This window comes from Jaculus jaculus, chromosome 18, assembly GCF_020740685.1.
Source record: "Jaculus jaculus isolate mJacJac1 chromosome 18, mJacJac1.mat.Y.cur, whole genome shotgun sequence".
Lineage (NCBI taxonomy): Eukaryota > Metazoa > Chordata > Mammalia > Rodentia > Dipodidae > Jaculus > Jaculus jaculus.
This window is the reverse complement of record NC_059119.1, coordinates 52,596,534-52,623,930: the sequence shown is the minus strand read 5'-3', so window position 1 is coordinate 52,623,930 and position 27,397 is coordinate 52,596,534. Positions and strand designations below refer to the sequence as shown.

The 27,397-nt window shown below is 41.0% G+C and overlaps 1 protein-coding gene across 21 annotated transcripts in view; it reads right to left on the bottom strand.

Moving 5' to 3' along the window:
* The window catches only part of Slc8a1 (solute carrier family 8 member A1), a 383,059-nt gene that overhangs the window by 278,980 nt on the left and 76,682 nt on the right, over positions 1-27,397 (bottom strand). For all 21 annotated transcript variants that reach the window (XM_045137164.1, XM_045137165.1, XM_045137163.1 and 18 more), the window contains exon 2: positions 19,174-21,003. In XM_045137164.1, coding sequence (XP_044993099.1) covers positions 19,174-20,972 — 1,799 coding nt within the window. In that variant the 5' untranslated portion in view covers positions 20,973-21,003. The remainder of the gene's footprint in view (positions 1-19,173; positions 21,004-27,397) is intronic.

The window sequence follows — 27,397 nt, the reverse complement described above, 5'->3', positions numbered from 1 at the left end:
ATAAATAAAAATAATTAATTTAAAACATGCATTCTAATAATTACTAAATAGAAATCTAATGTAATATTATCCAGATTAGTAAGATTTGATTTTGGATAGATTTATTTACATAATGAATACATTTAGCACAGACCTTCTCAGCAAAAATCAAGAGAAAATGAAAAAACAAGTTTGAAAGATTACCATCTATAGCTTCTAAGATTCTTTCCAGTTTTCTCTTCTCTTTAAAAGTATGTTATATCAAGTATACTATATTTGGACAGATGTCTGAATGATATAGAAAACATTATCTTAAGTCTCTTCACATTAGATTGGGGTTTTTATGTGTGTTTATGTTTCCAGCATAGACTTAACCTGGTCAACATGCTATCTAGTTTACTTCTCATAAAGCCAGTGATGTAGAAATATCCTGTTTTAAGATGAGAAAAATGGGGCAGAGGGACATTGAATAACTAGTCCAATATCACCTACCAAGTAAATATTTGATTTGGGTTTGGCACCAAACCATCTGATTGCAGATGTCACAGCCTGAATAAAACAGTTATAGTGTACTGGTTGCTTAGTGACCAACTGGTAAGGATGTATTAATCAAATGCAGATTCCATGGGCTGGCTAATAATTTATAGTGTACAGATTGCTCAGTGAATGGTAAGGATATATTAATACAGGTAGAATTCATAGTCTGGCTAATGCAGTTATAGCTGCTCAGTGACTGGTAAGGATATACTAATCACGTGCATAATATGGTGTGCTTACACACAATTGTGACTGTCTATAACAATTCATAATTTTGATGATGAGACAATTTGTACTTTTGCTGATGAGGCAATTTATGATTGAAGGGGTATCAGATACAGATCATGTGCAGCCAGCTTTTCACAAATGTGTTAGTTCTTAATCCTGAGAGTGCAAAGCTCATTGTATATAGACAACTCCTATAAATATTCTGTAGCCATGCATTTACAATGATTTAAAGTGCATCAGAGAGTGGATTAAACACTGAGGATAATAATAACTGTAATGAATTGATCATTGCAGTCTTTGCCATAAATTTTAACACGACCTTGGGAAGTGTGTGCGCTTTTCAATTTAAAATTTATTGGGAACTTTAATAAATGCACACACTGCAAGCTAACCATATTCCGGTTAGGCTAAACTCTTATATCCCCTCTTCGGCACCCCATTACCATAAGGGCTCTCCTCAGCAGGGTATCGGTCATCACCACCAGGGCATAATGGCTACGTGAGTCACTTCCTATGGGGAGCTCCTACCCTGTGGCTCTTTTGTTCTCTCTACTCCATATTCCTCAGCGTTTCCTGAGCCTTGGAGGGTGTTAGAAATCTACTTCAGTGTTGAGTTTTCAGCAGCCTTGTTTCTTTCTTTCTTTCTTTCTTTCTTTTGCACTGATGACATTTGAATCTCCCCAGGGGCTACCATCTCCCTGGAGAAGGCATACTGGCTACCACTGAGAGCAGCCCTCGTACTGAATCTGCCTCTTCCTGGCCCTTAGACTTTGAACTGGGGGATATACTTTTAACAAAGCCAACTGCTGACCACAGCAATGGAATGCTACTGACGAACAGGAAGATTCAGATTGCTTCTTGGCTGTCATGGGCTTCTCACACACTGTGGCCTTCATCAAAGATAGCCCAGGCAATGCTATCGATTTCAGAAAGTCCTGCTGAGATTGGCTGGCTAACCTTATGTCCACAAAACCACAACTGATGAAAATGCAAACACATATGCTAATTCTACCAAAACTTTAAAGTATCATAATGACAAAATCAACTAGAAAGAAAGGGAAAAAAATGACTTAGCTATAGATGAACACTATTCATGAATGCGTTCATCCACAAAACGCTGGAGGCAGGTAGGCTTATTCTGTTTATTTTGCATTTTGTTTCTTTGAGACAGGGTCTGACGTAGCCCAGGCTGTCTTTGATCTTGCTATGCAGCCAAAATTGGCTTTGAACTCCTGGGTCTTCTTGACCCCACTTCTGAGTGATGGGATCACAGAAATGCACCATGACATTCACCTTTCAGCTTCCTTTTCTCTTGACAAAGAAAAAGCCATGGAGTTGGGGAGGTGGTACAGGGCATAAAATGCTTCTTGCACAAACATCAGGATCTGAGTTCCTATTCCCCAACATCCACTTAAAAGCTGGGTGTGATGATGTGCATCTGTGACCCCACCACCGTGGGGGCAGAGACAGCAGAGCTCCTTGGGCTTGCTAACCAGCCAACCTAGCTGCCTCAGTGGGCTCTAGACCCCGGTTCAAGAAATTATCTCGGAGAATAGTAGAGGAAGATTTTGACCTCTGGTCTCCATATGCGTGCACACAAATGTGTGCTCCTCACCCCTTCACCCACCACATGCACACGCAAAAGTAAAGTAAAATGTAAAAGAAAAAAAGATATAAAGACAAGTCAGGAAGAATCAGAAGTTAGTAGCTTGGGCTGTTTTATGCTCTATATTTGTATTTGTCTTTCCAAATACCATGTGAGTCTCACTTGAAGTGAAATGGGGACATGGATATCCAGCTTGTTGGAGTCCTTCTGCATCACTGCAGAGTATGACAAAAACTAATGTACTTCAAGTAGGATCTCAAAGGCATAATGGGTGTCAAGAAGTTTCATTCACACGACTTTTGTTCCCCAGGCAGAACGTCATGTCTGCTCATCGTTGGTTCAATAGATATGAACATAATGGAAGATGTATCATGCACTCATGGATTATGAGCCTGTCCATTGCAAATACATGGTGAGATGTTTCAGTATTTAGTAAATGTACTAATATATGTTAGAGAGCTGCTCAGAAGCTTCGCTTCTTAAGCACCATACTTTATATTTGATGAACTAGAAAGTTCATGAGAATCATGCCATAGAAATAACCTAAGATTTAAGTGCCACCTTACTTATATAAACAACTTAGAATAAGAAAGTTAATACTATGATCTCTCTAAATGTGAAAACACTGATCATGCCCCTCAAGTATTTTATAAAGTGAAACACAGTGCAAAAGAATTGTGCAACTGCTCGTGACTTAAATTGCATTTTTTTGCTGCCTCTTACTTTCAGTGTTGGCTTTGTTGGAAAATAACGACCTATATTGAGGTGAAAACTCTTGGAACTATTGAGTGTCTGGAAATAGAGTGAGCTAGACTTTGAGGGAACAAACAGCTCTGCACATTTGCGTCCATACAGAAACTCCCTCATGAGATGGTACAGTTTAATGACCTATACCTGACCCCAGAAATCCCTTACATAAGCCCCACTTGTACATTCTTCCCAGTCACACCAGTGACACAGCCATTTGAAGTTCTCAAGTATTTTACTGAAGGGTATCCCCAGAATGAAGGATTCTAATTCTATAATTACGTGATTAGAACAATTCTTCCTTGTGCTAAATTCTAAATTCTGTTTCTGTCTTAACTAATCTAGGATTACCTATCATTGAATCAAAACATTTAGTTCTTCAAATATTTTGCTGCACATAAACATTTATGTTTAAAAGACTGGTTTTCGTCACTTGAAGGTTTATTCATTCTTAATTCACTTCCATGTGTTTTATTTTTTAAAATGCCTTTAAAAATATTTTATTTATTTATTTGAGAGAGAGAGAGAGAGAGAGAGAGAGAGAGAGGGAGGGAGAGTAAGAGAGTGTGTGTGTGTGTGTGTGTGTGTGCGTGTGTACACACCAGGGCTTCCAGCCATTGCAAAGAAACTCTAGACTCTTGTGCCACTTTGTGCAAGGGATCAAACCTGGGCCTTTGGGCTTCCAAGGCAAGTACCTTAACCACTGAGTCGTCACTCCAGCCCACTACCCTCTTCAAAAAAATCAATTAAAATTTCTTAATTTGTCATATATTTATGATGAGCCAATATCTTTACTATGGAAAACAAGGAGATAAATTGGTTTATACCTAAAATTAATGCTGTTCTTCCTATTGCAATGCAACTTTCCTGGGAAGCAATATAAAGTATGGAAGACAAAATGAATACCCATAATGAATTAGCACAAATTCATTGGAAGAAATGATCTGCAGGTGGCAATACTTGAGAAGATGTAAATTGATGTCATCTACGTACTTTATGGCTTTTGTGACTTTATGACATTTAGACTTTATGATTAAGACACTTGTGGAAAAGGGGGATTGAAGGAGTTTAAGGACCAGATCACAGGAGTGTTGATGGAGAGCATCAAAAGGCTGATGGGGAAACCCTTAGAGGCAGTTGTTGAGAAATACACTAACTGTGTCCTTAGGCTTCAACAACAAAAAGTAAGAGTAAAAGAAAACAAGACCGGGTATCCTCAGAAATATGTGCAGCTGTGGATCAACTACCAATCTTTTAGAGCCAGAAAGGACCTCAGAGCTTCGCTGGGTAAAAAATAACAACAGAAACAGAAATGGTGACGCTACAGACACTGCAATGTCAAGCCTGCAGTTGTGTCTCAGTGGTAGCTCTACAGCTTCCCTCAAGGCACAGAAGAAATGTAACTGTTTAAACCGTATCATAAAACTAAGAAGGAAAACTGCTAGTGTGGTCTGCCTAGAAAACCACTGGAGTCTGTGGTTAAGTCACACAGGGCAGTCCCTCTTCTGTTCCCTTAATTCTAAGTACATCACCATTGCTGTCTTTATTCTAGAAGATATGTTGGACTAACATGATGTAGGAAAATGGTTCCTGAATAACTTAACTTAAATAAATAGGATGTGGGTAGGTAAAGTTAACCAAGAGGGAACTCAAGTCTTTAATTTCTGATTGCCTTTGGTCCCATATAACAAGTGTCTTCAAAAGAAAACCAATCTCTCTACTTCTCTAAGACAACCAGCACACATCTTTAATATGATCATGCCTGCATAATTATGAAGAGTGCCACCTTGTACTTATAATGATGCTCCAATTTAGACAACAAATTGTGTAGTAATTCCAAACATGTGACAGGAATGCCAGTTTATATGGGCAATTGAAAAAGATTCGGCACAATTTATTGGAGCACATCATCCACGGGACCTGGGTGGTTTTGTAAGTTCATAACTGAACAAGGCTAGGAAACAGGGATGAGGGATTTAAGCTTTTTTTAAACTCTCATCTTTTGTTATCTTTCCATCCTTCATTTTTTTTTTTTTTTTGGAATAAAGGAAACTACAGAGTAATCTACATAACAAAAATACAAATCCGTGCCTGGCACTACCTACACAAGACCAACATGATAGGAGGAAAAGATGATGACATCAAAATAAAAGGGAGACTCATTTAGCAGGGTGGGGGTATGGTTGAGAGGGGAGGGGTGAAAGGGAAAATGATGGGAGAGGGAATTATCGTGGTTTATTGTCTGCAATGATGGAAACTGTCAATAAAAAAAGAAAATACACATCAAATTTCTTCATTCTTGGCTATACATTTTATTCAGTCCTTCCCTCCCTCCCTCCCGCTTCCTCTAAAGATAGATACCTGAGATGGCCCAAGACCCACAGAGCACACTCATGCATTCATTTTACTTCAGCTGCTTGTCCGGTCCATAGCAAACTAACCATCAGCAGTCCAAGGAGCCCCGTGGGGTCTGGAGACCTCTGGCTCTCAAACATTGACTTATTTCTGCCTTTTGCTCTTTTCCCTGCATTATATACTTTGCTTGTTTTTATCACTGGTGAGCTGCCTTGCAGGCAAAAAAAAAAAAAAAAAAAAAAAAAAGTCACCAAAATCTAGTTTTTTTGAAAATACTCAATTTTCTCATGAAACAAAGTACCCAATTAAAAATATTTTTTTTCTTTATTTATTTGGGAGAGAAAGAGAGGAAGAGGCAGAGAGAAATAGAATGGGCATGCCAGGGCCTCCAGCCACTTCAAACGCCAGGCGCATGTGCCCCCTTGTGCATCTGCCTTATGTGGGTCCTGGGGAACTGAACCAGAGCCCTTAGGCAAACATGTCAACTGCTAAGCCATTTTTGCTTAATAGCAAACTTTGAAAATTCTTTGTACTGAAAATCTTTCCCTTCATTTTTTTTCTCTCTGTTCTCTACTCATGTGGTCTCCATCTTTCTCTCTGTTCTCTGCTCAAAAGCCACCTGTTAAGTACTACTTGGCATTAAACACCCTGGTGTTCCACTGCCCTAAAATAGACGTGCTAATGCCACAGATGGTTGGCATGAAAATGAAATAGAGATACAGAAACCTTGGGACTAGCCGCATGACCCTACCAGAACATGTTCGTTGCTAACCTCTCCCACAGGCATATACACATGCAGTGGGCTCTAGTTCCTTGGCCTGCACATTCTATTTTGCTTCTCACCCTTTCTCTCCTCTTGCTCTGTCTTTGACCTTCTCTGTAGTCACCGCCCTTACTGGGCTCATAAACAATGACTATATGCCTCAATAACTCCTACCCTGAACCCAAGTACACACACAAGCCCACACCTATGCACATACATCAAATGCAAGATTGACCATAATCAACTGTACACATGTTTTGGAAGAAAAGGAAGGTAAATGAAGAAGGACTTTTGCCTAATTCTCAATGTCATTTTTTTTTTTTAATGTGGATGTTTCAGGATTTACAGCAACGTTTTCTTTTTTTTTTAACCTATAGATTATAATTCTATAAACACCTGTCTGGACAGTAACTAAAAGCAATAATTACTTCTAATATTTACTTACTCTAAGGGAAAGCATGATTAAGTGTATTTAATTTAATAGTATACTCATGCTGTAGATGCCAAAATGGAAGTATAGGCCTATTGATAACCAGGCTGAAAATGTGTGTGTGTGTGTGTGTGTGTAATATTTACATATATTGTATATTATATATATATCATTTATATATAATATACATTATACAATATATATTCTATATTATTCTATATATATCCTACAACAGCTTCATTTGTTTATTCTTTTTTTTCAATATTTATTTATTATTTAAGAGAGAGAGAGAGGAAGACACAGAGTGAAAAAGAGAATGGGCACACTAGGGCCTTCAGCCATTGCAAACGAACTCCAGACATGTGCGCCCCCTTGTGCATCTGGCTAATGTGGATCCTGGGGAATTGAACCTAGATCCTTTGGCTTTGCAGGCAAACGTCTTAACTGCTAAGCCATCTCTTCAGCCCTATTTTATTATTTTTTTTAAGGAGAGCAAGAGTAAGAGAGAAAAATAGAGAAGGAGAGAATCGGTGCACCAAGGCCTGCAGCCATTGCAATTGAACTCCAGAGACGTGTGTCCCTTTGTGTGAATGAGTGGCCTTGTGTGCTTGTATCACCTTATGTGACTGGCTTACACTGGACCTGGAGAGTCAAACATGGGTCCTTAGGCCTCTCCATCAAGCACCTTAACCACTAAGCCATCTCTCCAGCCCATTTGTTTATTCTTAATAAAGTCTTACTGTTCAGGGAAGAGTCCACTGTGAATGACCATGCTCCCCTTGGTAACACACAGGATTCGGAAAGAAATTACAGCGTGAAACCTTCCCTGTTTAACATCCCTCTGAATGCATCGGTGCTGTGAAAATATGAATCAGATTTGAACCATTCCCAAGCTCTTCTCTTCTGATCTCCATCAGAGAGGGCAGCCAAGCGGGGAAGGGAGCCATCTGGGATGAAGTCAGGGAAGGACAGGAGTGCACAGCTCTCATCTGGGAAAGAGCAGTCACAGAAGGGGTGCAGCTGACAAGGGTGGCAGCCATTATGCGGGCATCTCATCCTCATCATCATCATCATCATCATCATCATCGGTTCTTTGAACCTGAACACCAAGGTGAGGCACGTGCCACCAGGAGGCATCGAGAGAGATAGAAATGCCGAGAAAGCCACAGGGGCACTTTGATGAACACACACACACACACACACACACACACACACACACACACACACGTGACTGGACATTTGCTCGCATGTGTCTCCTCTAGTCGGCATGAGGTTCTCAATGGCAGTCCCCACTGCCAAGCCAGCATCCAGCAGGGAACTCGACACACACCAGATACTTACAGAGCAGTGATAACTGCAGGAGCAGCATCTCAGCCCGACTGCATTCTACTAGCCACTTAGGAATTCGTGAGCCTCCGCAGGCTCATGTGTGGTTTCAGGGACAAAGTATATTTTAATGGCAATGTGGATCAAGTGAATCCCATCTGACTTCCTGACCCTCATACTGTCTTCCGACTGCTTAAGCAAAAACCTGCACCAATTCCAGGTTTTACTTCATTTTAGCAATAGCTAAAAATCGAATCGGAGCCATATATACTTTGTCTCTGTCTCGCTCCCTCTCTCTGTCTCCCTCCTTCCATCTTCCCTCTTTCTTTTCATTCTCTGCCCACCCTCTCCCCTTACATACCTCCACCTCACTCCTCCCTCTTCTCCTCTCTCCTCCCCTCCTTTTTCTCCCTGCCTTTTCTTTTCTTCTTCCTTCCCCTCTCCTCACCCCACATAGACAAATCTCAGATAAATAGTTATACACGTTAAGTAAGCAGTCCTTTTTACATGTGTCACATAGAATATAATTAGTTAGTGTGCCAGAAAGAAAGTTCGCCTCGTCACGTTGGGAATTGCTTTTTACTTTGTTTCTCCCTGTAAATTAAGCTAAATGTAATTATAACTTCATTTTGCATCCCATGTTTTTTCTTGCTAAATATAAGTACACATGTGTATGTGTGTATAATAAATATGTTCTTTGTTGAAAGGGAATAGTTGTGGGCTTCCTTTCAAGATTACAATGAATTATATTCACAAACACTACCAAGGACTTACCCCCAGAGGACTAACAATTTGTTGGCAAATGTTAAGGTGTAAAAGACAGGAAAAAAAACTATCTACTCCGAAAATAAACTTTTATAGACATACCTCAACAATGAATTTCACAATGTGCAAAATGTCACTGGTAGTCACCTGATTTGAGAAGGAATTTTTATCTTATTCCTGTAGCTAGAATGTAATAAAAAGCAAGAGTGACTTGAAATTTGGCTTAAAAAATATATCTAAGCCAGCTGTAATGGCATATGCCTGTAATTTCATCAGTCAGGAGGCTGGAGCAGAATTTCGTGTTTGAACCTGTCTAGTTTCAAGACTCTGTCACAGAAATAATAATAGATAAATGATTTAAATCCAGTAAAAATAACATTTGCTGTATAGTTTAGAATTATTTTGCATCAGATAGACAGAGTTGGGGTCACTTACTCTAGAGAAGCTCCATGATCAATAATTTCTACTGTTAATTCACTCCAGGGTCAGAGAACATAACTTTTTAAAAATTTCTATGTAGAGCTAACATCAAGATGTCAAATATTGGGCTGGAGAGATGGCTTAGTAGTTAAATGCCTGCCTGTGAAGCCTGAGGACCCTGGTTCAAGGCTCAATTCCCCAGGACCCACGTTAGCCAGATGCACAGGGGACACATGCATCTGGAGTTCGTTTGCTGTGGCTGGAAGCCCTGGCACGCCCATTCTCTGTCTGTCTGTCTGTCTGTCTCTCTCTCTGCCTCTGTCACTCTCAAATAAAAAGAAGAAAAGATGTCAAGTATCCCCCAATACTGATTCTCTGCTGCTACTAATCTACATTGTCTTGCAACAAGATAGGTAAAGAAAACATGATTTTAAGTATAAGGAAATGCTACATTCCTTATTCAGCCATATAAGGAAGTTAAATGCTATGAGGCCAGAGCAGGCAATGTGAGAAAACTCACATTGATGAAGTTTATTTGTTAAATTTAGGAGTTAGGGTAAATGCCTACTGTGAGGAAGAAATATTAAATGCTGATTGGTTTGGTGTAAGGAGGGACTGTAGCATTTTTTGCATTCTTGTGCTTTTCCAACTTGATTCATCACAGCTTTTCTAGGGGAGCGGGGAGAGAGTGCAGCAGACTTGATGTATGTTCAAGGATTCCAGAGAAGGCGAATGGTCACTCTCGTGTCTCATCAGCTACGCTGTGAGGCTCACGCTGCAGTTGGGGAGGGGGCGGTCACAGCCGACAGCCCGCGACAAGCTGCCCCGCGGCTGTGAAAGACTCTTAACGACACAGTGAAGGCCCATTAGTCACAAGGTCTTGTTGATGAGTTCTAGATAACACGTCTTAACAATTCCATGCCTAAGAGAACTGAGTACATTCTAAGCCTCAATTTCCGCTGTAATATACACACCTACTTAACACAGTTGTGAAAAATCCAACTGGTGCGAGGGTTTTGTGCTTGACAAATATTAGTACCACCACCATTTTGCCCTTTCCTCCACAACTACCGTCAGCTCCAACGCCTTTTTTCTTTCAATTTTGTTTTTGGTTTTTCCAGGTAGGGTCTCACTCTGGCCCAGGCTGACCTGGAATTCACTATGCAGTTTCAGGGTGGCCTCGAACTCACGGCGATCCTCCTTCCTCTGCCTCCCGAGTGCGGGGATTAAAGGCGTGCGCCACCACGCCCGGCAGCTCCAACGCCTTCAGCCACGTTAATCACCACTACCATTTCTACTTCCTCCACATCGCCAAAACCACAACCAGGGCCACACTGCAAACACCGCCGCCTTCACCTCTGCCCCTGCCATCACCATCGCCACCCCCGTCACCTCTACTGCACGCACACGAGCCGTAACACTTGCACGATCATCACCACCTGTACCCAAACCCGTCACTGCCACTTCTACGACCATCACCTGCACGATCTCCACCTCTACCCATACCTACTGATACCACCGCCATGCCACCACACCTCTACCCTCCTCGCCTTCACCCATACCCACTACTGACTCTCAGTACCATCGGCTTATCCACAAACACTACCCTAAGCACGATCGCCACTCTCAGTCTCATACACACACACACGCACCAAATATATACACATATATATATACATATATATATATAATGTATGTATGTATATATATATGTATGTGTATAAATATATGTATATACATATATATGTATATATATACACATATATGTGCATATCTATATATACATATATGTGCATATCTATATATGTATATATAGATATATATGTATACATATATGTATACAATATATCTCCTCATCAATATTGCTGCCCATTCCACCTCCTCATAATCATCACTTCTTCATGCTCATAAACCTATGGGAACCCAACACTGCCATCACCACTACCACCTCCTCCACCATTAACGATCCTCATTTTGCCAATGATAAAACCGACTCTGAGCTTGGAGTCCCAATGCTGAGAACAGAGATTGAGCTCAAACTTAAGGGTAGAATCCACGCTGAGGGATGCTCCCAAGTCTATCTTTATCTTCTAGAAATCTAATAATAATAAAAAATAAATAGCTTCAGGTTGGGGAGGAGGCTTGGCGATTGAAAATGCTTGCTTGCCAAGCCTGCCAGCCTGGGTTCAATTCCTTAACCCCCAGCAAAGCCAGATGCACAAGGTAGTGCGTGTGCCTGGGGCTTGTTTGCAATGGCAAGAAGGCCTGGCACCATGTCCCTCCCCCACACACAACCCCCCCCCTTCTCTCTCTCAAAAAATATTTTTTTTTAATGTTTCAATGGTCATGTTTGAGTTTTGGAGAGAATTTCAGATCTCTCATAAATAAAACTAAGAAACAAAGCAAAAACAACTACCACCGCCCAAAGAAAACCTTGGAAAATATTTTAGGCTATTTCATCACTATTTGAACTACCAGGGAGACTGAGACCTATCCGCTGGACCTGTTTTCATCAGCATTAGCCTGAAAGACAGAGACCTAAATTTTGATGCTGGCTCTGGTTTTTTTTTTTTTTTTTTTTTGCCCTTTGCCTCGATATTTTCAATTGCATTCAAAGAATACAATGCCAATGGCCATATATGACCCTGTAGGGACCGTGTAAGAAGGAAAATGTCATCTAGAGCCCTGAGGTCTCAAGAGAAAGACAGGAAATGTAGAGGCATTGTTTATTTTGCCTGGCTCTACAGTAAATCAGCCGTATCAGCCTGTGAACATAGGTGTGTATCGAGCCAGGGGAGGAAGTAAAGTAGCGTTTCGATATTATTGATTGTTTGATCTCTCTCTCCCAGTTCCTTCTTACCCTCTCTACCATGGTGGAAACTATGAGGCTCTGTGGGACGTCAAGATCAATCCAACCTACCAAGTCCCTTTCCCCTGAACGTCTCTCGGCTGGCTTGTCTACGGTTTTATAAGGATTTGACATACGTACGGTGCCACCCCGCCCAGAGCCACTGTCGCTCTCCTATTGCTAAGCAACTTAGGAGTTGCATAGCATCTTGTGTCAGGGTGTTGACAGGTGTCTAACCTCCAAAACCAAATCTCCAAGGGCCACATTTCAGGTAGCCAGGTCAGAAGAGGATGACAGTATTTTACAGGGAAACCTCTCTGTTCTTACACGATGGCACTAGCTGCGGGCAGATTTCTTCAGCTAGTCATAAACAGGGCAGCAACAAGACAGAGGCTGCTGGCTCATGCTGGCTGACATCTTGATATCACCCCATTCAATAAGCATTAAGTACCGTATGGATCAATCCCGTACCCCAACTTATTTGTGCACATAGGAAATAAAAGCAAAGGAAATGCCTTTCCATTGTCACAACGTTGCTGAAATCCACTCAGGTTGGACAAGCCTCTGGCGTTACACTGGCCACTCTGAAAACGTAAAAGAAAGCCATGTCTGGCCTGGCATGGTTTCATACATTTACAATCTTAGTACTTAGTGGGTAGAGGCAGGAGAGGAGTTGAATGTTGGTTTGAAGCCAGAGCTACACGGAACAATGTCACACACACACACACTCTGAAACAAAGCAAAACATTAAAAAAATAAAAAACCTTGTTCCTGGACCAAAAACTACTTCATGATGACCAGCAGCAACAAAAAAAATGCCGACAGAATTTTACTGGAAATTTTATATGTTTTCTTTAGATGCTAGAAGAGGCAATTGGCCATTATATAGAGCATCACGTATAAAAACATTTAAGTTGGGGCTGGAGAGATTGCTTAGCGGTTAAGTGCTTGCCTGTGAAGCCTGAGGACCCCAGTTGGAGGCTCGATTCCCCAGGACCCACGTTAGCCAGATGCACAAGGGGGCGCACGCATCTGGAGTTTGTTTGCATCTGGAGTTCGTTTGCAGTGGCTGGAGGCCCTGGCGCGCCCATTCTCTCATTCTCTCTCTCTATCTGCCCCCCCCCACGCTCAAATAAAAAAAAAAAAAGAATAAAAACATTTAAGTCAAATAGACAAGGGTTCAAATCCTCGATGCATGATTTCTTAGCATGTTGGAAATACTACTTAATCTAATTGCAATTAAGTTTATTCATCTCCAATGGCACATATTTACTGGGATGTATACAAATTAGTAAAGGTGTACATAAATTGAGAAAGTTTGTGTATACTCTATATTGCTTTGTAGCAATGATTTAAATTTTAGTTACAAATTCTCCATCAAAAAAATGGATCCCAGGCTGGAGAGATGGCTTAGCAGTTAAGCACTTGCCTGTGAAGCCTAAGGACCCCAGTTCGAGGCACGATTCCCCAGGACCCACGTTAGCCAAATGCATAAGGGGGCGCACACATCTGGAGTTCGTTTGCAGTGGCTGGAGGCCCTGGGGCACCAATTCTCTCTCTCTCTCTCTCTCTCTCATTCTCTCTCTCTGCCTCTTTTTCTCTCTCTCTGTCACTCTCAAGTAAAAATTAAAAAAAAAATGGATCCCAAAAATAATGATCCTTTAAATCAATCCAAGAAAGTTTCCTAAACACACCTCATGATATAAAATCTCTGGGACAGAATGAAGTTTCAGGTTAAATTGATTGTGATAACTGTAACTTATTGGAATTATTTATGCTCTCAGGTTAAGAATATTTCATCTTAGCACACACAAACACACATGCACTTGCACGTGGACACACACACACACACACACACACACACACACACGTTTTCTTTCCAATAATGCCATCTGCATTCCACAAGTAAATAAAAATATTTTGTCCAAAATTATGGCACTCCTTGCAGTTTAGATAGTATCTTCACAGTGATGTTTCAAAATATGTATTCTTTCATTATCTCCCATTAGAGAATATGGGAGTAACTTTTATATTTCCTTTAATAATGGTTAGTTTGGTCCTAGGCACAAATCAGTAGCTTATTAAGTTAAAAATGACTTGTTGAATCAAATTCTTCTCTAGCCCTAAAATAGGGAAGAAATCAACCATCTTATAAATGGTTCTGAATAATAACTCAAAAAAGGTGTTCATGATTTGAACACTTCAGTGTGTCTGAACTATGAAATTTCCCTATCTGCTAAGATAAAGTTTCATTCTATAACTATATTATAATCTCAGACTCTAACTCTTCCTGGGAAAATGAGATTACAACAGCAAATATGGCAGTCTGGTTACATGGTGAAGAATTTTTTGTGCATAATCAATTTAGGTTCTCAGCAATCCAAAATTATAACTCATGAATGCTTCTGGATCGTACCATGTCTTATTTTTATAATCATATGGATTCATAAAACATATGCATTTACAGCAACATCTTGTAGTTATAATTTAGGTTTGCAGATGATATTACATGTGGCTTGGCTCTAAAAAGAGATAAATATTCCAGTCTGAAAATATAATCCACTAAAACAGAAAGCTGTTGAAATACTACAATTTTTCCATCCAAATTTCTTACATTAGCAAATTACCTAAGAAAGTTTTATGCCAGTATAGAATAGCCTAAGACCATCATTTTCATAGTCTAAAGGTAACAGATAGAATTATTCCATTACAAAGTAAATCCTGAATATGATGGATTTAAAGCAGTATGTACCGGTTCCATTTCTTGTCTAGTGATATTTTGTTCTATTTGCATCATTTCTAATTCACCCCACAATAGTCTTCTGTTCTTAACACTTCTGGATTTCTTGTTTCTGGTTTTTTTTTTCTTTTAACTTATTTGTATTTACCCCTTAAAACAACAATGCATCAGACACTACATGTCCTGGTAAGTTACTTCTCAACTGATTCTCTTAATAGTTTTGCTTTACCTCACTTATTACATATAGGGGCTCTTACTATCCTATGTATTTTGACCTACTTTCAGAACTGAATTGACATTTAAAATAGCTAGGTATCTATCCCATGGAATGCTATACAGCAAAATAATAATTGAGTAATAAAATTGCAAAATACATTTATTTTCCCTGCACAGTAACAATAATAATTATTAAAAATAATAAGGAAGAACTTATATAATATTAAACTTTTGTTTTTCTAGTCCTTTTACTAAGAGAAGTATACAAATTTTGAGTGTCAGAGAGCTACATTTGAAATGTTTTGCTTACAATGTTTCCTAGAATTAACAGTTACAATCATACAAGAAAAAAAATAGTTGGTAAAATTGATGCAGAACACATTGTTCGATATATTATGTGTTGGGTAGGAACCCACTGTAAACTGATTTGTTAAATATTCTATGTAAAATTTTCAGCCAACTTTGTTTTTTCAGCTCTTCATTTTAAATACAGAACATGAAATACTCATGATTTATTAGATTATCTTTCAGAATTATATTATTAGTGGGCCACAGCTAAGTAATTAAATTGTATTTGTATCTACATTACTTAATTAACCTTAACATTTTCCAGAATAGTTAGACTAATAATAGGCCTTGGAATATCAAACTATATTTTGCTACAATTCTTACAACTAAACTAGCATCACTGTAGAATAACCATTAATAGTATTTCAAATGCATGGGTGTTATCTACCGACTACAAATCAAACTGGCATATTCTCATTTTTTAAATTAGTGGTTAGCACTAGGCAAAATTCCTTATTGAAAACTGAGATTATTTGACATTGGCTTACAATACATTAATTATTTAGCATATGTAAAAGTATATGCTTTTAACTATACGTACTCAATGTTTATTCTTTCTAATATAAAATACTATCCTTGTAGTACATTTTATTATACATTATAAGCTCTACTTATCATTTACTAGAGATTTTACTTAAGAGTACATGTTGATCTTAGAAAAAGTCAAGCTGAAATAATTTAAATCATTTACATATGATCACAAATAACGAATTATGCATTCTTACATTATAAGTTTGAACTGTTCCTCAATGCTAAAAGCAAGAAAAGATTAGGAGTCCTTAATATTTTTACCTACCAAGTAAAGTGTTGGCTCATCTTTGGTAAAAGCTCCTAACTATTGTGATAACTACATCACGTATCTTTGAGTTACTCTTTCAGTTTTGACCTACATTAATAAAGATGTAGTTCCATGCAATTTAAATCTATTATTATTATTATTATTCTCAGACCATATACTTAATTTTTTCTTAAAATATAACTTTATGTTATAAAGAAACAAACAAAAATGATTGGGGATCTCTTTAGTTCTTGAAATAAAATGGTTAATAAAATATACTCTCTGTGTCTCCACCACCGCCCATACTGGACCTTATTTAAACCACAGTTAATGGACCCTTGAAATCAGATAACCTTTAAATCCAAACTTTTCTGTGATCCTATTTATGGTGCCTTGGAAAGAATAATAAAGTCAGGCTTTGTATATAGTATTAAACAAACAAAATCATTTTTCAGATTATTCAATAAATTCAGGGATGCCCACAGCCCTATCTGTGCCTTGTGGGTTTTAAAGAGCACCATCTCTCAAGATTAATTGTTTGATTAAGGTAAGACAGTTTCACTTTTAAAGGAAAGCTTAGTTGAGTCCATATATCCAACTCTACTCTTTGGTAGGAAACTCTTTTCCTTGGATCTGAGTGTACAGTCTTGGTACTGGAAACAACCACCAAAGAAAGAACCACTAAAAAGAGAAGAGGAGGGAAAGGAAGAAGGGGAGGTGGAGGGGAAGAAAGAAAGGAAAGGAAAGAAAAGCCTGATGATTTCTAAATGGCTGAAAAGTAAGTAACCCATATATATTTAATAATACATTTTTCAATATTGGGTTTGAGTTTTTGGTACTTAAGCCATGATCACACAAAGGAATTTGTACAATCATCAGGCTTATTAAGCATCTATTAGGCTTATAAGTAACAAAAGCTAAATTCAAGATAATATAGAGGGAAAAACACTACAGGGCTGTACTTTAATTCAATTTATAAATTAATGCCTTTTTATTACTAAAATTTCACAGTTCATCCTAGCAAATAAAATACAGTAATAACTTTATACAACCAGGGGACTCAGTTGATCTAATGAACTCTAAGAAACACAAACATATACACACACACACATATATATATATATATCCCAAAACCAATTCTTATAAAGTTTCACCAACACTTACAAATTTTCAAAGGAAACATCAGTTTCTAAGGATTGGCAACATTCTCCCCATAAATGTTTTTGATAAAGCATGGCAGAATAATTTACTCTATCAAACCACTCTCAATTACTTTTAAACCCCTTTTCTTCTCTGTTATGATATTATTTATCTATAGCTTATAAAAATACTGAGTAGCAGAGTAGATAATAACCCTGAGTCTCAAATAAACAAGTAACAAGTCATTATTCTTAAAGAGAAATCAAGGTAAACATTTTGGGAGAGACTATCCTACATCAAAAACAAAAAAATAAGTTAATCACCAGTTTAATTATATTTATGTGCTATCTTCTGAGAACAGTAAATTTTTATACATGAGACCCTGAGAAAGAAGACTCAATAGTTGGATTTATTAGAAAATACAAAGGAAAAGAATTATAAGGAAAGGAGTGAAATTTTCATAGGCTGACCTGATCAAGCTTACATTCAATGCAAGGCCTTCTAGATTTTTTTTAAATATTCGATATATTAATATATTCTATATTCTATGTCACTATATTCTATTTCATCAAAATTTGTGTCCCAATAAAACACATCTCAACATTAAAACCAAAATAACATAGATATTAACCAAAACACTATCGCCTTCCACACACCACAAGATGAATAACAATCTTTTCCTTAATTTTGTTACGACATTGCACTCACTGCTCATTTCTATTATTCCCACATCAAAGAAGGTAAAGACCCCAGAAAATTCTTCCAAAAAAAAAAAAAATCTGTTCCTCTGGCCACCTCATATTTTGGGTTTAATTTCTCCACACTTGGAGAGCAGGTATTTGCCATTGAACACCCCACATGCTGCAGCACAAAAGTTCGCCACTTTTGAGAGGTAATTGTTTTTGATGCATTTTTTCCTCCTCCAAATTCATAAATAGCTAACGTCTCAACCAGCATAATTCTTCACTATCATGCTTGTTGTATAGATACCACAGCATCCTCTCATCTCTTCCCAATTCCTTCCTCCCTTCCCTCTTTCTGATCCTGCTTGTTTATTCACTAGCTCTGATGAGTTAGGTGCAGAACTATCTCCTAGGCGAGGACAAAGACCTGGCTCCCACAGTAGCAGATCTTGGTAGAAGAATCTGTCAATAACTGTACCTGGGCCCCCCAAGCTACAACATGGACATGGTCACTGCAAACTGTCATACGAAGAGTATGCTGTCCCCCACGCTGTTTTTCCTCTGCCCTTCTCCCCATCTGCCGAGACACACAGATAGAATCTTACTTCTCTCTTCATTACTCTGTGAGTTTGGTAAAAGGGTTTGTATAATCATGGAAAGAAAAACCCAAATTGGAACAAAAGAGTTGTATAGCGTTTCCCCTTTTGACATACAAGTGAGGAAGCAGGTTGGTCATTATGTCATATAAGCCTATAATTAGAAGTGTTCATCATAGACTGTCACAAAAACACAGTGTCAAATAAAAGTCATTGAAATCTCTTCTGCTAGTATCAAAGAAATTCCAATTCAGGGTGGTTTCATATTTTTTTTTTGGACTTTCCCAATTTATAGTCAGGTTTGGGACTTTTGTGATGTGTTAGATATGCATATAGATAGATACAGATACACACATAGAGTATATGTGTATATTGAGATGTGATTCAAAATGTTATATATAAATTTAACCCATCTTAAATTATGCTACAATACCCATTCTATCATCTTCTACAATGTATGTAAAATAGTAAAAATGAAAAAAAAAAAGCTTAAAACAAAACCCCTCAAGATCTGTATGTATTATGCAGACTAAAAAGTAGAACCCATTTGAGGCCTGATATTTTGACATTAGTCTTATAGCTAGTTGGTTTCTTGTGTTTCATTTAAAAAGACGCCCACACATCCATAAATAGAACCCAAAGCCATGCAGAAATAAAGGAGAACTTACACAATTTCGTCATTCTGGAACTCGAGGTCTCCGCACGTGTCTTCGAAGTCCTCCCCTCCGCCTCTGGCCGTCCCTTCCAGAGTTTTATAGGGCACGATGACATTCCCTCGGGCGCCAGACGTTCTCAACACCTTCACCTCCATGATGCCAATGCTCTCGCTCACGTGCATCACAGGCTCCTCGAACGTAAAGATGCCCGCGTGGTCATCGTCAAAGATGGTGACGGTGGCAGTGGCCGGGGAGCCGAGGCAGGCGAGAGGAGACAGGGGATTGGCCTCCAGGATGCGATCTTCTGTGGCCTCGGAGGACACTTTGACGTTGCTAAGATGCACGAGGAAGTTTTCGTCCTCCTCAAAGATGTCGTCATCGATGATGCCGACTTTGATTTCCTTCTGGGTCTCTCCCGGCTTGAAGACGATCGTGCCCTCGGTGAACTCGTAATCCGAGCCAGCGTTGGCCGTGCCGTCTTCTGTTCTGAAGTCCACGCACACGGTGCTGTTCAAGTCACTCCCTTGGCGGATGATGGTCAAGGACACGGTCCCACAGTTCTCCAGGCACTGGTAGGTAGCTTGCTCAAAGAAGACCTTATTGACGGGGTCACTTTCTGTCATGCCCGTGTTGACCTCGTGCATGCTGACAGCCTTCCTAGCTTGGTCAGCCGCGTGTCTCTTCAAGATGTTCCCAGCTCCGGTCATCAGGCGGGTGGCTTGGATGCGGTAAAATGCTCGACTTTTCTGCTGCTGGCTCAGAACCTGGTAGTTGGCCAATTCAATCAACTGCTCGATTTCCTTTTCGGGATGTTTCTGCTTCAGCTCCTTCAGAATCCTGGCCATCTCTCGCCTCGCCTCCTCCTCGTCTTGCTCCCTCTCGTCAACGTCCAGGACCAGAGCCCCGTCTAAGAAGTTGTCCACGTGCGAGTTGACCACCTTGCCGTCCATCTCGATGTCCGTCTTGGAGGACGGCCTGTCACCCTCGTGTTCCACGATCACGCCCCTCTGCTTGCCGGCCCGGTACCGCTTGTACACGTATTTGTAGAACAGGAGCCTGCGGTCGGCGATCCAAGCGAACACGACGCAGATGGGGAAGAAAAAGAAGGTCAGCAGTCCCTCCCAGACCTCCACCACGCCGGGCGAGATGACGGACAGGATGATGTAAAGCCACGTGTAGGCAAAGATGCTCCAGGCGGCCGTCACGAAGAACACGCGCAGGTGCTTGATCTTCCTCGTCTCCCCGTCGGGGACCACATAGACGCAGAGAGCTATGATGATGAACATGTTGAAGGCCGCACTCCCCACGATGGTGCTGGGACCCAGGTCACCCGCCGTGAAGTTGTGGCCACACACCTCAATGACCGACAGCAGGATCTCAGGAGCAGAAGAGCCCAAGGCCATCAAGGTCAGGTTCGACACGGTCTCATTCCAGATCCTCACCGTGGTCTTGGTGGTCTCGCCGTTGGGCTTCTTGATGGTGATTTCTTTCTCCTGCGACGTGATGACTTCGATGGAGGACATGAACCGGTCGGCGATGATGGAGACTCCGAGAAACATGTACACCATGGCCACGAAGTACACGGTCGCTCTCGCAATTTTGTCTCCAAAAGAAGGGTCTTGGGGTTCCCAAATGGGCAGGATAACCCCTTTCTTACAGTAATAGGAGCCAGTGCATTCACCGGTGTCATTTGATTCTCCCTCCATTTCTATCTCGGCAGTTACGTGGTCAACTTGGGAAAGCAAGAGAGCAAGCAGAGCTAGCAGATGAAACCCCATCGAAAAGGTAGACGTGAGACTTAACTGCAGCATTTTGGACAATCAGACTTCCAACTGCCTCAACCTAATGGTAAAAAAAATAAGATGAGGGGAAGGGGCAGGGAAAAAAAAAATAAATCACACCATTAGAGCAAAATCCAAAGCATGACTAATGACTGATTTGAATTATTTTTACAAAACCTCTGTATACATTGGACCATCACCAATCTCTGATGAATTGTTCTTCAAAGAATTCCATCAGTAATTAAAGACACTTTTGTAAGATTTACTGTTCTATCTCCCTATCTGTGGGTTTTCTGCATGTAGTCCCATTCACGGAGCAAGACACACAACTGATTTTCTGGAAGTGAGAAGCTCCACTATAGCCTGGCTTTACTGAACACTTGCCAATGCATACTAATAGCCAACAAGAGAGAAAAATAATAATTTCCTCCTTATGGCTTAAGCAGATTTTTCTTTTAACATTTGGTCAGTACATTATTGTTGAGAAAGTATTTCATTGACAGAAATCCCCTTATTAAGATTATCATGCCTTTAAATTCAGGCTCTGGAAAAAAAAAAAATCCCACCAGCACAAAGTGTGCTTATTATCTTAAATTCCAGGGCATAACTTTAGTGCATTTCATATAAACACATCCTACTGCCACAAGCTTATGTAGAGCCAGAAATTCCCAAGCTTGCCTACACTCAAAGTTTAATAGTGCTTGTTTGAGGAGGAAAACCATTACACTGCGTAGGTAACGTTTCTATTCGTTAGGTACAGTTTGTTAAAACATGTTCTGATGAGGGCAAATTCCCCTAACTTTCAGCCAGCCCAGTTCCCTTGATCAGAGCTGTGGCCATGGCTCTTCAAGCACAACCCTCCCCAGCGGAGATACAGCTCGCTTTGGAATCTGCAACAGGAATGGAGGTAACCAGGGTGAGCTGAATTTTGTGTGTGAGCCAGGCAGGCTGTGAAATTAGTCATAAAATGCTCCTTCTCGGTGTCAAAGGCACACTTAATATGGCCATTCCTAAACATATATTAGATCTATAGTGGCAAAAAAGAAAACATGCAGGAGTGATGATTCCATCAAAATCAGCTCATGTGACGTGACAACAGTGACCGCAAAACACACATGTGATGGCGAGCTATAGGTAAGAGGGACTGGGCAACAACCAGTAGAAAACATAAACACTGACCATGGGAGTGACCAGAGCCATCTTGGTCCTAAATTCACCCACCAGCTCATGTAAAACCCAGTTCTGACTTCATATTGTCTCTGCTTCCAAGGCCTGGGACAGGGGGATGAGGGTGGTAGGAGAAGGCCTCAAGAAGAAGGGCCAGCTATGACGTCCATTAGCATGATAGGGATGGGGTCCTAAGTTACAATGTAGCCTATTGCCTGGGGACAGTTAAAGGGAAAGTGGTCCTCAGAGCTCCAAGCTGACTGGCAGCCATTCTACCTTTGCCTGTCTTCTCTGCCCCATGTTTGCTGCCAATGGCTTGCACAGAAAATTGTACCAGGACCCAGGTGAATCTTTCTTCCCCAACACATCCCAGAAGGCTATCTAAGGTACCACCACAGCCTCAAGCAGCCGTTCCTAGGTTGTCATTGATGGGACGGGAGATGACTTCTCTAACATTTCTCCCATGCTGAAGAAGACCAGGTTGTAACAGGAGGTGTCCAGTCAAAGTAAAAAGGCTGATAAATAAAACAGCGCATTTCCACTGTCTACAAAAGTTCCCTGGTCGGTGTGTCCACTTCTTCAGTCATTGCACGGCTAGTGCAGATTGTGCAATCATTTCCAAAAGGAGAGTGCATTCAACCATCCCGAAAGAGAAGTACAAGACCTGTCTAGTTCCAACTCCACTGCGTATCTTCTTTTTTTTTTTTAATTTTTTTTTTATTTATTTATTTGAGAGCGACAGACACTGAGAGAAAGAAAGATAGAGGGAGAGAGAGAGAGAGAATGGGTGCGCCAGGGCTTCCAGCCTCTGCAAACGAACTCCAGACGCGTGCGCCCCCTTGTGCATCTGGCTAACGTGGGAACTGGGGAACCGAGCCTCGAACCGGGGTCCTTAGGCTTCACAGGCAAGCGCTTAACCGCTAAGCCATCTCTCCAGCCCTCCACTGCGTATCTTCTTATGCCACAAATATTTATGGGTGCTTCTCACGAATTGGACAATTATTTCCTCTTGTCTAGTCCCAAGACTTCATTAGTGAGTAAAACAAAATCTTTGTCCTCCCAGAGTTTATTTGCTGTGCAGAAGGAACAAATGGATGAATATAAATGTCAGGTGATAAAATGTGCCATAGTGGGAGGTGGGAAGAATAGAACTTAAAACACAATGTGTGTGTGGTGTGTGTGTGTGTGTGCGCACGTGTATGCATTTGTGTTCTGCGTGTGCATGTGGAGGTCAGAACAGCCTTGGATATTAATATATTCCTAAGGATAATATCCTTAGGAATGTCACCTGCTTTTTAAAATTTTAATTTATTTAATTTCTTTTAGGGAGAATTGGCACACAAGGGCCTCAGCCACTGTATCTGCACTCCAGACGCTTGTGCCACCTACTGGGCATGTGCGACCTTACACTTGCCTCACCTTTGTGTGTCTGACTTATGTGGGATTTGGAGAGTTGAACATTGGTCCTTCGGCCTTGCCGGCAAGCACCTTAAACACGAAGCCATCTCTCCAGCCCTCCCCCACTTTTTTTTTTGAGACAGGATCTTTATTGGCTTAAAGCTTACCTGACCTGACCAGTAAGTTCCAGGGATCCTCTTGTCTCTGCCTCTCCAGTGCTGGGATTACCAGTGCACCATCCCACTGAGCATCCTTACCCGAGACTCAGGGATAAAACTCAGGCACCCATGCTTGCAAGGTAAGCGCTTAATGCACGGAGTTGCCACCGCAGGCCCTGATATGATCAGTTTTGAGCAAAACTTCCAGGGAAGGAAGAGAGTAACTGCAACTGTGAGGAGGTCCCAGTGACAAGAATGCACACTCTAGTTTCTTTAGAATCACAGAGAAGCCAGGATAGTAAGAGGGCACAGCAGGAGAAGAAGGGCAGGGCTGAGAAGTGGTGATCCAATGGCCAGGAAGGTATTTATTGGCTTTGATGGGGATGGAGGCAGGAATCCTAGGGGGTGACTGAACCCAGTGTAAAATTTTCTTCTCAGACAGGTCTTAACTAGGTCAGTGGCAAGTAGACTATAGAAGCAGGTGGACATAAGAAGAATAGCCCTTGCCTAGTACTGTAAAGCCTGACTTATAAAGGAGCTCAATACCTAGTGGGAATACATATTAATGAGTAGACTGCCAATATTTTAAAATTTTTATTTAAAATATTTTTTGCACTTCAGTCTCATAAAATATTTTTTACAATTTTTTTAATGAGAGAATTGGCGTGCCAGAACCTCTGGACACTGCAATTGAATTTCAGACACATGTGCCACCTTGTATGCATGTGTGACCTTGTGCTTGTGACACCTTGTGTGTCTGGCTTACGAGAGACCTGGAGAGTTGAACATTGGTCCTTAGGCTTCACAGACTTAACTGCTAAGCCATCTCTCCAGCCCTAAAACAAAATATTATTTATTTATTTGAGAGAGTGAAAGAGAAAAGGAAGCAGACAGAGAGAAAGAATGGGCATGCCAGGGCCTATAACCACTGCAAAAATACTCCAGACACAATCACCACCTTGTGCATCTGGCTTACATGGGTCCTGGGGAATGAAACCGGGGTCCCATGGCCTTGCAGGCAAGTGCCTTAACCACAAAGCTATCTCTACAGCTTGACAGCTAACATTTAACAAGAAGACTTGTCTAGGAGATTTGCAACTTGAATATCTTAAGAACCAGCCAGGCTCAGAAAGGTTAAATGTTTGTAAGTAATAATAGTACTAAACAGTAATAGTGAAGACTGGAGAATCAGACCTGTGGCTGTCTCCAAGAGTGACATCATTAGCCACACTTTTCAAATTATGTCCCAATTCATCATTCCATTTGCACATTTCAGTTCAACTGAACTTCTAATGAGCTGATCTATTTACTCCCTTGGAACTGTTTATTAGTTTTCTCTCACATATATCCCTGGAGTCAATGCCCCAAACCCTCAGAAATCTGTTGAAAACTTTTAAAGATCTCATCTCTGAGTTCTAGAATTCAGTATTTATCGGCATTTGCTGGAAAACGTGGCTTCTCTACCACTGTGCTTTCGGTACTCAAAATTGTTAGTTCCTTTTTTTCTGCTTAGACATCAACTTTTCAAAAACCATGATAACAACTTAAGAGTCAACTTCCTGACACTAATGCATCCCATTTGTCACCAGTACTGTAAACACCGTGTACAATTCTCTCCACGTCTCAATTCCATGTAACAGTTACAGGACCCATCATCTCACAAGTCCTCCTGGCTATTGCTATGCCAGCCTGTGAAAACAGTGTCTCCTGGAGTGGCAGAGCGCCCAGTGTCTCGACGATAACTCTCTGCAAGAGGCACTATCATCCCATTTTGAAAGTAGGATAACTGAGGCTTAAGTTAGAACTTGCTGACTGTCATACAGATAATAAACTCCAGAATTAAGAATCTACCCTGGCCTGTTTCAGAGACTGCTATAATTAACTGGTCCCTGACAGTGTGTGAAACAATCTTTGGCAACTACTGGGCTTGGGCTTGGGCTTGGGCTTGGGCTTGAACTAGTCCATTGGAAAGCTTCTTGGCTTCCATGTGGAGTGAGGAGGGCTGAGTTAGCAATGGTCGCCTGGAAGGTTTCCGACAGCCTGGATTTTCTTTTATGGATTAGAGACGCAGGCAGACAAGCATCAGTGACTTATGTTGCACAAGGGCTGGCATGTTCCTAGAGACAGTTGCCCTGCACGCCCTGGCCTTTAGCAACTGCCTGGCAACCTCTTCTTGCATTGCTCTGTCCGAGCAAATTCTCAAGTCAGCCAAGGAAAATCCCTGCCCTCTAGCTGGGCCACAGCCCCCATCTCACAATGCAACCTCAGCCAGAAAGGCAACCAGATGTACGAGATCACTGGGTCCGTTTGCATCCATCGTCACGATCAGAGGAAGAGAGGGGGGCTTCGGAGGTGACCTGAAAACATCATGGTGATTTTCAAGGAGTGGCGGCATGATAATTTGTGAAATCAGTGTGTACAAGCACTGATGTAACTTACTGGCAAGGAAGCAACTGGAAAGAGCTCTCTGGCCTCTGATTTCTTTCTTTATTAAATCAATACCAAATTCAAGTGCTTGTGAGCATATGCATAGGTGTCATCTAAATATCTGTTGCTTTTTTAATTCCTGTTGTCTCGTTTGTTTCAGGGTCTTTCTGCCCATGAATTAATTCAAGTCATTTGACTTAGTCTTCCCCAAGTACTCTGTAAGCATATGTTTCCATGAAAATTAACCAGGAGGAGAAGAACAGAGGGAGCGAATACATTGGTTTTATGCCTGGCTTTCTTCTATCCCGTTTTGATCCACTCATTCAATGTTGGGCCTGAATGAGGGATGAGTTCATGTGGCGCATCTGCATCCAAGGATTAATTAGACACATCCACTACATCCATTTCACATGAGTCCTTAGAAAAGTCACAAGGGAACCCTCAACTGTCTTCTTATGTAAAAAGAAAAGGAAAATACAGACTGTCACATACAGTTCATAGAGCTGAACAGCACGGACCCAAGGTGACAAAAACATAACCAGGAATCAGTCACCCAGCCACCTGCGAGGAAGGGAGCGGTCACAGCTGCCCGGACCCTGTGCGCTGGGTGGATCAACCTCAGCCGGCCAGTGTGAGTCTGCAGGAAGAGGCTCCTTCCTCGGAGAGAGCCCGACTCTTCCCGGTTGGAAGCTGTTGCCAGTTGCAACTTCAGGGAGTACCTGACTCAGAGAAATGGAATATGCTGGCATTCCCAGGAGCCCAGTACACTGGATGGCCTAATCTTATTCCGTTGATTGACAGTTGGGGTTATGCCAAGCAACTTCTAGACTTGTTTCCTTAGGACCCGGAATTCCCTTGTATGTCATCCATGCTGTCTGAGAGCTTCAAAGCCGCATGCGATTAATCTTTATCTAAGGCAAAGATAATGCAAGTATAAATCTTTATCCACATCTGAGGCAAGTCCTTCTGAGTGCATCTGGGCCTAAAGAAGATGCCAGAGGACAAAGACATTTGTGGCAGACCATTCCACCCAGAGGGCAAACGATAGCTCCGGCTCTCAGGCCACGGCCTGACTTCAAGAAGGGACTCATTTCCCATAGTCACTCTGTTAGGACCTGCTTAACATCTTCTCCAAAGTCAGTGTTTCTTCTCTCGAAAACTTGGGACAGTTCATGGTGGAGACAGTGTAGGACAGGCCAGATGAATGGCTTAGGCCCTTCTGACTAAGCTTATAAAACCAGAGTCAGGCTCCTGTCCCCTGTCAGAAAACACCCACTCAAATTACTCAGCAAAGGAAGCAACTGG